Genomic DNA, 11,640 nt, shown 5'->3' with positions numbered 1-11,640 from the left:
AATTAGTTTCTTTTTTTTATTTTTCCTTGTGATAGGACAAATATCTGGGCCTTTTATTCATCCTCTAGAATTTCTCTATTAGATTAGTTCTAACCTCAAAGGACTATTAGTGCTCTAGTATAAACAAAGAAAAGCATGCCTAGAGAATCCATTGAATTCACTACCATCCATTGTCAGAATTTACTGCCTGTTTGTTGCTTTAGAACTAGTAACAAATGTGTTCAGTGTGGGTGACACATTCTTATTCTACCTAAGGTTAACTTTTTAAACCAGAGTTTTTCCATGGCATTTTTCATCTCTGAATTTCTCAAGGTGTATATTAAAGGATTCAACATGGGAGTGATAACTGTACAAACCACAGTTATGGATTTATCAATGGGAAAGTTGGAAACAGGTCTAACATACATGAAAATACAGGGAACAAAAAAGAGGACAACCACCATGATGTGGGAAATGCAGGTAGACAGGGCTTTGCGCCTCCCTTCCTGACTGTGAGCTTTAAGGGAATTCAGAATGACTCCATGGGAGATTAGTAGAAGGATAAAGATGACCATACAGATTGCTCCACCATTGGCAACCACAGTGAAGCCTACCACGTAAGTGTCAGTGCAGGCAAGTTCCAATAATGGGTACATGTCACACATGAAGTGATCAATGACATTGGGTCCACAAAAGGGGAGGTTGTACACAAAGAGAAGTTGAACCATAGAGTGCACAAAACCTCCAACCCAGGCCACCACTACCAGCAGGATGCAAACCTGTTGATTCATGATAGTCAAGTAGTACAGCGGCTTACAGATGGCCACATAGCGATCATAGGCCATTGCCACCAGAATGAAGACCTCAGAACCAGCAAATAAGTGTTCTAGAAATAGCTGTCCCATGCAAGCTGGGAAGGAGATTGTCTTTTTATCACAGAGTAAGTCTATAATCAATTTGGGTGAAATGACAGTGGAATAAACTGCATCCATGAGTGATAGATGGACAAGGAAGTAGTACATTGGGGAGCCCAGAGAGGGGCTGGCAAAAACAGTCAACACAATGATCAAGTTGCCCACCATTGTCACAATGTAGATGAGTAAAAACATGAAAAATAATGCCTTTTGCCCCTCAGGATCCTGAGTGAGGCCCAGGAGGACAAATTCTGTCACATTGTTACTATGTCCCATTTACTCTTCCATAAGGCCTGTTTCAGGGATGAGAGCTCAGAACAGGACCTGAAATGAAATTGTGAACATGACAGTGAATACGTTTATTATGTTATAGACACATCTTCATCATTATGTCTTCCACAGTGGTTTACACTCAATAAACATTTAGTAAATATCTATTGAGGTCTTCTACCAAAGAGCCCATTACATCTTCCTTTGACAATTCTACTTCTCCTCAGATGAATTTGCCTGGATTACAAGTAACAGATTCTATCTCAAAGTCCTAGTGGATCTTCTCCTCTGTGGAGAACGTAATCAAAGGCCAATAGTCAAGTCCTACATTTAATAAAGACATTTAAATTGTGTCCGTTTTTGGCACAGAAGTCTGCAATGATGAACAGGGAAAGGGCTCCTATTCTCCAGAAACTTACTCACTGGTGGTGGTGATAAACTCTAAATAAATTGGCATGGATTCAGACCTTTGAGTTGGTAGTATTTGTAGTAAGTACCTTGACAATATGATCTACGTAGCACCAAAGACAATGTCTCTTCTGGAACAACTCACTTAATACTATGATATTCCACTATTAGATGTACAGTCCTTTATGTCTCAAAGGACATTCAGTCTTCATGAATCTCTCATTAAATTTAAAGAAACTAGACTTTGAACTGTATCAAATAACTACAAAATTATTTAAGTATTATCCCCTGTAGCCACTACTTGTTCTGACTGACTTTCTGTCAGCTTTTTAAGGAGTAGTAATTCTCTCCACTTAATCTTTGCCTTCCCACAAATCTTAATGCACACAACACTACCTAAATTTTCAGCAAATATTTTTGAACTGAACTGAAATGCCTCATGACTATCACCAACTATTGCATTAACATCTAGCTTTTTTTTTTCAAAATTCTTGGGATGAGAAAGGTAGTGAGGTCAGAGAAAACAGGCACTGGAAAGAGAGGTAGAGGACAATGCGACATAGTTTTATTTGCAATGCTTCTTAGGTACTGAGAGAACTCAAAAACTGAACTTCAGTGCTCAGATTTGAAAAAGCAGCGTACTCAAGGGAAAAGTCCAAGTTCAGTATAAAAAGCCATGGGTTTGAGTCATTTTCAAAATGTAATTACAATCCTGCTCAGTTTGCTCTTTGGAAAACAAAGGGTTTAAACTAGATGGCCCCAAATCCTTTCCAGTCCAACTGTCTATGGTACTATTAGTGCAGCTCCACCTTATTCTACTCTGCTGACAATTTTTTTCTTCATATTTTTATAACTAAATAAAACTTTTCAAGCTTATCACCATTACTTGAAAAAAGCTAGCCAGTGGTAACGGGATTTGATAACCACAGAGACCAAGTAGTGACTACAAGTTTCTCATTCAGTGTGTACCTATTTAAGATCCAAAAGATCTTTGGAGAGAGAAGACAGCACAGTGATGAGTAATGTGGACTCTGGAGCTGCTCTGTCTGTGTTGGAATCTCAGCTTTGCCACCTACTATCTAGGTGACACTGGGCAACTTAATAAACCTCTCTATGCTTCAATTTCATCATTTTTGAAATGGGGATACCAATCGTGCCTACCTATTGGGGTGGTTGTTTTATTATATATAAAGTCCCTAAAACCTGGTAAGTGCCTGGCACCTGATAAAGCCTCAATGAATGACAGCTATTATTAATGTTCTTGAGTGCCTCACTATGAACACTGCATCAGAACAAGCCATCTGGATCTTTGTCAATTTGATAAGAATTATAGACATAGTCCAGGATAAAAAGAATATCATAGCTAGAATTCATGAACCCCAATTTGGGTATAAGATAAGAAGGTATATTTAGGAATTATCTATTTTAGTATATATGACTAGTAATATTTGCCTATGATGGAATGTATTTTAGCTAGAAGCAAGCATAATACTAGAAAAAAAGTAGAAAATGAAAGAAAACAAGGATCAAATCAGTAAGAAGAAATTATATTTGAGAAATGAATTTTCACCCAATAAGAATATTAATGTGATAATGAAGTGAAGTCATATTCTTTAAAAAAATCTTCAAAAACATTTCCTTTAGTGAACAAGAGCTGGAAGCCCAATTCCCTGAGGCTTCCAGGGGTTACCCAGGAGGCTCCTTGGGAAGCCATAGCAAATAAACACAGAGCACATCCTAGTAAAAAAAGAAAAGAAAATTCAAAAGGAAAGGAAGCATTCATTTCTCAGAGACCTTACATCTGATGGTAAGGACAGAATTAAACAAGAGAGAAGAATTGTATAATTACAGACACAAACCCAAATTTGCAGATTATTCACTGCTCGAAAAACTTTACACAATTATTAAACCTCAGATGTAGACAAGTTGATTCCATTCACACAGATTTGGCAGGCGGGGAGGATAGATGCAGGAAAGTCTGAGTTTTCTTTAAAAATCCGCTGTGGGGAACATTCCACACACTCATTCACATCACTGCCCCCTTCTTTAGAAGCCCCCTGTGGTGAACATTCCACACACTCACTCACATCACTGCTCCCACTTGATTCAGAAGTTCTGTTGTTGTGGAAGCTGTAGGTTGTTAAAGGCTCACCTGTTGAAGAACATAAGAGTAAAAGGTCATCTATATCCAATTACTTTTTTTCACTCCTTACTTTCTGCAGAATCTAGTGCTCTTACTCTCATTAATCATCAATATTGGATTTCACCAGGATGAATCTTCTACTACCAGTTAAATTATTTATATGTGAAAATTAGGTATATAACGTATTCTCCGTAGTTTAAGTCATCAAAGATTTGATATTATAAAAACCAAAAGATAGTATTACTAGGTTTTCAAATTAAACCAGTAAGTTAACACTTCTTTATTTTGTAACTATCATTTAACGTAGTTTCTTAAGAATATGATTTTTTAAAAAGACATTAAAATACTATAGGTAGAAAAATACTACAGTCCTTTACAATTTTACAATTTTATGCCTCTAAGTGACAGCAAGCAAGACACTTCCCTGAGTATGGGTTTCTTTATGAATGTGTACAAACGTGGTTGCTGTGATAGTTCTAAAAGATTCACACATAAAAGCCCTCATCAAGCTCCCAGAACAAAATAGTTTTTCATTGCTTTATATTTTAACACGTTTGGTATGACATATGATTTTAAATTCTCTAAACATGTAAAAGTAATTATAAATATTAACATATCACATAAAATATAATAGCCCGTGAACCAAGATTATTAATTCATGAGTGTACTTGTAATGCATTGCACGTTTCTCTTTGTTATTTGGCGAAACGGACAACAAACATCTGTCAGGCTGTAATACTAAAAGCAAATACACTTTGTATATTCTGGTTTATTTCTGTGTGTTCCTAGCTTACGTTACTAAATTCAGACTTCGTCCAATGAAAATATATGATATTTAAGAATTAGCTATCTTTAAACATATGACTTTTCAATGAGTATCCCCTGTTGATTTTTCAAGAACTCACCTCTTGGTTTTTTCCTTGATCTCTAAAATCAGTGCTTCCTTCACTGAGGGTAACATAGACCTTCATATACCTATGTGTGAACACAGAACACACAGTAACGTATGACTGATCAGTGGATCTAGAAATAACTTCAGGTGGCCGCACTTTCCATACTTCCACTCAGGTTCCCCATTACCTCAATCTTTTAGATAAACGTGGAAGTATTGGGTGTGGATGCCTAGAATATAAAGACAGTTTTAAATACAACATAAATATTTACTGTGCAAAGATAATTGAACATTCTCACCTGCTGGGAAAATTTCTTCAAAGATAAACAAAGCTGCTCTGTTCTCAGACTATGTAAAAAGTGATGTAATTAGTGGAGATTAACTTGGCCAAGCCCCTTCCTTGCCAAAACAAACTGCCCCCAAATTTTTAAACACTGACATTGATTATTTGAATGTTTCTCCTCAGTCAATTACAGTGAGGCAACGAAAAAGTACTTTACTTTGAGGATTTAGGATGACATTCATGTCTCTAACCATTAATATATCCAGGTGCCTAACAAGACAAATACTGGGATTTAACTTCCTAGAATAACCAATGAGAGCATTCCTCCTGGTAATAGCAGAACTCTTTAGACTTTCAATCATTCAAATAGCTCATCCCTAAGGCTGCTTCCTCCCTAATTAAAAGCATGTCTCTACATCTATCCAACTTCCTCCAAGAAAATTGAGAAATTTAATAAATTTCTACAAGCAATGAAGGATATCTATGAACAGGAAAATATAACATGAAAACATCTAGAGGACCAGACATGAGTTGAAGATAGACTCCATCCTGGAAATCTCTTGGGCCACTCCATAAGGAAAATAATTCTTCCATTTATTTGCATGGACTCAGCCTACGGTTTTTACATCATGCTGTTTTAAATGAAAGATGATGTAAGGTCACTATAGATTAGTTTATTAGAATATGTGGAACAAATTCAAGTAAAGTAACCTCTTCTGGACAGTGTTCTCCCCTAGAATAATCCATAGAGAAAAAAAGATTTGGCTCTTGCCAACAAAGAGTAGTAAACAGCCAAATATGTGAAAAGCCAATAATGTGAAAAGAAAAAAATGTTAAACAAAGTAAATAACAAATTAAGAGCTTCATGTTAGGAAATATTTAGGCAAGGCAAGTATTTCAGCCAAAATGAAAGGAAAATCAGTTTCAAGTTTCCTTGTGATTCACATCCACAACAAAAGAGCTCCTTACTGCAGCTGTTATAACCTTTGCTCAAGGGGCCCTGAGGCTCAGAGGGAGAAAGCACTAAGACTGAGAAGTAATTGAAGCTGATATTTGAATTCTTTTTTTTTAATTTCTGAAAATAAATTTATTTTAGGAGAAGGTGGTGGCACTTCTGTTCTGAAACTATTACACATGGAAAAACTAATCTTCAAACGTAATTTTTTGCCTTTTCATGAATAATCCATCAAAGACCTGAATTCTTCCCTAAGACCTGTACTCATTTTTCCTCAGATTATTAAGGCTTGTATTTGCATATCAAATAAAGTTAGTTTACCCAAGAATGAGTTTTCCATAATTAAAACAAACTCAGATTCATGTAGTATATTTTAAAATATTTTTCCCATTTTTCTTTTTCCTTCCTAATTGTTTTTTATTGAGATTCATAATAGTTTACATCATTGCGAAATTTCAGTTGTACATTATTTTTGTCTTTCACCACACAAGTGCTCCATTTCAGCCCTTGCGCCTACCGCCCCACCCCCCTTTCCCTGGTAACTACTGAACTGTTTTCTTTGTCCATGTATTTGCTTATATTCCACATATGACTGAAATCATCTGGTGTTTGTCTTTCTCAGTCTGGCTTATTTTGCTTAGCATAATATCCTCCAGGTCCGTCCACGTTGTTGCAAATGGGATGAATTTGTCTTTTTCTATGGCTGAGTACAGTTCCATTGTATATATATATCACATCTTTATCCAATCATCAGTCGATGAGCACTTACATTGTTTCTATGTCTTGGCTATTGTGAATAGTGACGCAATGAACATAGGGGTGCATATGTTACTTTGGATTGTTGATTTCACCTTAATGTGTAGATACCCAGTAGCAGGATAGCTGGGTCATATGGTATTTCTATTTTTAGTTTTTTGAAGAATCTCCATACTGTTTTCCATACTGGTTGCACAAGTTTGCATTCCCACTAGCAGCGTGGTGCTCCACATCCTCTCCAACATTTGCTGATTTTTTTTCTTGGTAATTATAACCATTCTGACTGGTGTAAGGTGATATCTCATTGTAGTTTTGACTTGCATTTCCCCACTAATTAGTCATGATGAACATCTTTTCATGTGCTTGTTGGCCATCTCTATATCTTCCTTGGAAAAATGTCTATTCATATCCTCTGCCCATTTTTTGATCCGGTTGTTTGCTTTTTGTTGTTGTTGAGTTGTGTGAGTTCTTTATCTACTTTGGAGATCAACCTCTTGTCTGATAAATGATTTGCAAATATTTTCTCCCAGTTGGTGGGTTGTCTTTTCATTTTCTTCATGGTTTCCTTTGCTTTGCAGAAGCTTTTTAGGCTCATATAGTCCCATTTGTTAACTTTTTCTTATGTTTCCCTTACCTGAGCAGACATGGTAGATATTTCAATTCTTGAAAAGACAAGTGATCACAGACCTGTAGTTCTCTATTGGAGTGGAGGTTGTTGAGAACTGTCTGAATCTATGTCAGGTGGAATCATAATGATATTTATTCCCTTAATTTTAGTTCAATATCAACTGGTAACTGTTTCTACAGGAAAGGAATTAGTTTTCAACAAGAGCCTGCCTGTACATCAAACCTTACTATGGGTTCCACTGAGGATGTTCATCTCCACACATATTTAGTTTAATATTGAATTTTCTAGGTCATAAGGGTCTTAGGTAAAGAGTCATTAAATACCTGTATGAACCATCTGAAGATCTTTATTATGTACTAAGCCACATCAAAAGTTGGAAGTTTTCAGCTTACCTAATAAATGGAAGAAAACCAGTAAGCCCAAATGTTACGTGTATTATTTGTAAGACTTAAAGAATAGATCTAAGCACTTTTCCTCTCTTACCAGTGAATGGCAAAGGATATAGTAGTTATTATTAATTTAAGAGAACTATCTGATATGATCAGGGTTCCTGTGAACTGAATTATGACTCAGAGCTGGAGAACTAATATATGCATAGGTATAGTTCTCTATGTCCCCCTTCCAGCTGAATGCAAAGAACTACTAAAGCTTTCTGTGTAACTGAATGAAGTGAAGGGATTTTCTAGAAAGATGATGTCTACTGCAGCCCAGAGGCTGAATTTATGTGCCCCAATAAGAATAATACACTTAAAATATTAACTGGTATAGACATTGCCTAAAAATACGTAATAATACCCAGTAAATTCTCTACAAGCCACATCCATTCCAAACTAGAAAATTAAATAGAGAGATAATATTTGTCATCTGGAAAAGTAAGAATGGGTTGTTCTGCATCAAATCTTCCAATAAGAACAATTGGAAGAGCTAGAAAAATATAAAATGTATGTGTTTAAAAGTATCAGAGATCTAACAAGGAATCGAGGATTTGTAGGTCCAAAATTTTGAAGAGAAGAGAAACTAGAGAGCTAAAACCCTGCATTTCACTGCTTCTTTTTCTGAAGATATGGCCCAATTCTAAAAGCCACAAATGAAAGGCTGAAAAGCTAAGTGGAACTTCCACAGATGCTTTACCCTGGGCAACAACAAATGAAATTGTGGGTCTATCAAGAAGAGGCTTTTGTAAACAAACAGGCTCTCATTTGAGACCACAAAGGGCTTTACTCTTGGAATCATGGTAAATATTTCTACTACTATAGAGTAGTTCTCAGAGAACCTCGAGCCAACCTTAATCATCTAATTTCTTGATTAGATTAGATTATCTGGGATTTATTTTTCCCCAAGCCTAGCTGGTAGCTAGAAACAAAACAAAATCCTCTTAAAGAAGAAAACATCATAAAATCCTTGAATTATCTCCACAGCTTTTGAAATATAAAATCTGGCACAAAAACAAAAACAACAAAGCATAGGAGAATACAAGGCCTAAGTGAAAAGCAATGGTAATAGAAACAGGTATAGATGATCCAGACTATGAAAAAACAAGCATTTTAAAATAAACCTAGTGTGTTCAAATAATTAAAGATCAAGATGGATAATAAATTGAATAAAAGAAATTTGAAAACTAAAATATATAGTAACTGAAATTAAGAACTCAATCATTGGTTTTAACAGCAAAGTAGACACATATGAATAGAGGATTCATAAATGGGAAGTAAGATTAGAAGAGAATATGCAAACAAAAGCAGAGAGAGATAAAAGTTTGGACAATGCAGAAAATAGCACAAAATACATTTAAAAGGCACAGTGTGTAGCTCCAACATACTTTTAATTTAACTATAATTCCAGAAAGATAAAAGAAAGAGACTAGGCAAAATATTTGAAGAGATATGGCTGAAATTTTTCCAAAATTCCTGAAAGACATTAAGCTGTATATTCATAGGGAGTTACAAATTTCATGAAGAATAAAATTTTAAGAGGATAAATTTTCAAAAAGGATAAATAGAAATGGTACAGCATAAACCCAAAAGACAGAGAAAACCTAAGGACATATTGCATTCAAGGAAGTAACAACAATGCTGACAACCAATTTCTTAAAAGGACTGAAAGCAAGAAGAGGAATGACATCTTCAGAGTGCCAAATGAAAACAGAGCTCAATGGCATGAACCTTACAAGATGAACATCTTAAATATGAGGATAAAACGTGAAAATAAAATAGTGGAATAAACTGCATAAAATCTAACTGAAAAAAAGTGCACTGTTTCTATACTAACATCAGAAAAAAGTAGACTTCAAGGCAGGACACATTTCCACATACAGAAGTTTTACAACTGCAAAACGTCAATAGAGAAGAAATATATAACAATTTTAAGCTGATATGCAACTAAAAGCATAGTTTCATAACTTTTTAAAAAAAACATAGATTGAACTAAAAGGAATAAGAGATAAATCAGCAATAATAGAGAGATTAACACGTCTCAGTAATTGCAAGAACATACACACCAAAAATTCATAAAGATATAAAAAATTTAGACAACCTCATTAACAAATGTAATCTATTGACATAAGAAAGCAATGCATCCAACAACTGCAAAATACATACTCTTTCCAAGTGCACATGGAACATTTTTCAAAATTGGTTATATGCTGGGCCATAAAGCAATTCTCAAAAAATTTCAAAATTATATTCATAAGTTGTGTCTCTGAACATGAGGAAAATAAGCTAGAAAATAAAAGTCTAAAACTAGAAAACTCCTGTGTTTTTGAAAATTAAACAGTGCATTTCTAAGTAACTCATGGGTAAAGTAAATCATGAGAGAAATTAGAAAATATTTTGAGCTCAACAGTAACGAATTAAAACATATCAAAACTTGTGAGAGTCAACTAAAATCTTATTTGTGTGTATTAGAAAACGATAAATCTTGAAAAACCAATGCACTAAATGTATTTTCAAGAAGTTGTTAACATAACATAAAAGTGAGGCCAAAATAAGCAGAGGGATGGAAAGAATAAAAATAAGAGTAAGTGTATGAATAAATCTGCATATTGCCTGAGTTATGGACCTACGCTGACTTGTGGACCATCACTATGGATTTGAACAAGGAAAACAAATGGAAGAATGGACAACAAAGCAGTTTGGAGGAGTGGTATGTGGATAGATCCCCTAGAATAGACACTGAATGCCACAAGGTTTGTTTCTTGTATAAGTACCATCAGAGATCACTGCAGAGAAGGGTCTCAAAAGTTCGGTTGACAAGAGGACCTGTCTTGTGCATATCACTCAGCATTTTCCCCAGCTACTTTTGTGGTCACTATCGCAGAGACGAATGCTCTACATAGGCTCAGTGAACAACATGATCTATCTTTCACCAATCCTGAGCTGGCTTTAGTACTGCTGAATGTCCAAAATTCCATCAGTAAAGTCCATCACTGACTTCTTAACAGGGCACAATAATCTAGGGAAACCAGCCAACAACCTGTGGCAGATTACTTCATTGAAACGCCTCAACCTAGAGGAGCCAGCATCTTGGCATCATATGTTCTTGGTAAATATTTGTCCCTTCTACTTGCAGTGCTTCAGTCTGCCTGATTATTCATGGATCAGAATCATTTATCCGTTGACATGGTATTCCACTCATTGTCGTCGCTAACCAAAAGACACATTTTACAGTAAATAAAGTAAAGCAAATTGCTCACCACCATAGAATTCACTGGTGTAACCATATTGTCCATCACCTAGAAGCAACTGGTTGAATAGCACGTTGGAATGGCCTACTGAAAGCTGAGTTATGGTACCACTTGGAAGACCCTACTCTGAAAGTTTAGAATAGTCTCCTATGTGTTTAGCATACAGTATGTGCTCAGTAACTTTTAGTCATCTTATATTTTATCTCGTGCATATTCATGACAGAATATCCCCATGCTAATACTTTCCCTCGTATAACCTTATATTTTGCCCTCCTCTGTTTCAATATCCAAGAGATCCATTTCCACCTATTTTACTCCAGCTATTACCAGTACATATTACCAAGATTCTGCAATATTTTTAGTTAAATAAACTATTTCCTTCTAAAACACAACTGTATTTCCTCTTTTGGCTCTACTGACACCTGAATCTAATTATTGATCTGGAGACAGTGAGGGACTGCTCTGGGAAAGGGCATGAGACCTTTGATAAAGAGGCCTTCTGCAACTTATATGAACCTTGAAGAAGCTAACCTTGAAGAGAATGACTACTAACAGCACTCACAGCAGCAGGAGCAACAAAGTCTTCTTCCCCAAACGGAGAGCAGGGTAGTAGATCACCATATACACCACAGTCCACCTCTTATGCTGCTTGAGTCCATTTTATCATATACATTATGGGGACAGCTCCACTAGGATCCTCTTTCTGGGGGAAAATTAGAAGAGAACGGTT

At 35.7% G+C, this 11,640-nt stretch overlaps 1 protein-coding gene across 1 annotated transcript; it reads right to left on the bottom strand.

Moving 5' to 3' along the window:
• Window positions 1-221: 221 nt before the first annotated feature.
• On the bottom strand, window positions 222-1,169 carry LOC139040709 (olfactory receptor 4A5-like). Its single transcript, XM_070487469.1, has one exon. It carries the CDS (start codon window positions 1,167-1,169, stop codon window positions 222-224), a length of 948 nt encoding a protein of 315 aa, XP_070343570.1.
• Between the last annotated feature and the right edge of the window lie 10,471 nt (window positions 1,170-11,640).

This window comes from Equus asinus, chromosome 17 (genome assembly GCF_041296235.1).
Source record: "Equus asinus isolate D_3611 breed Donkey chromosome 17, EquAss-T2T_v2, whole genome shotgun sequence".
NCBI classification, from domain to species: Eukaryota; Metazoa; Chordata; class Mammalia; order Perissodactyla; family Equidae; genus Equus; species Equus asinus.
This window is presented reverse-complemented; position numbering and strand designations above follow the sequence as displayed.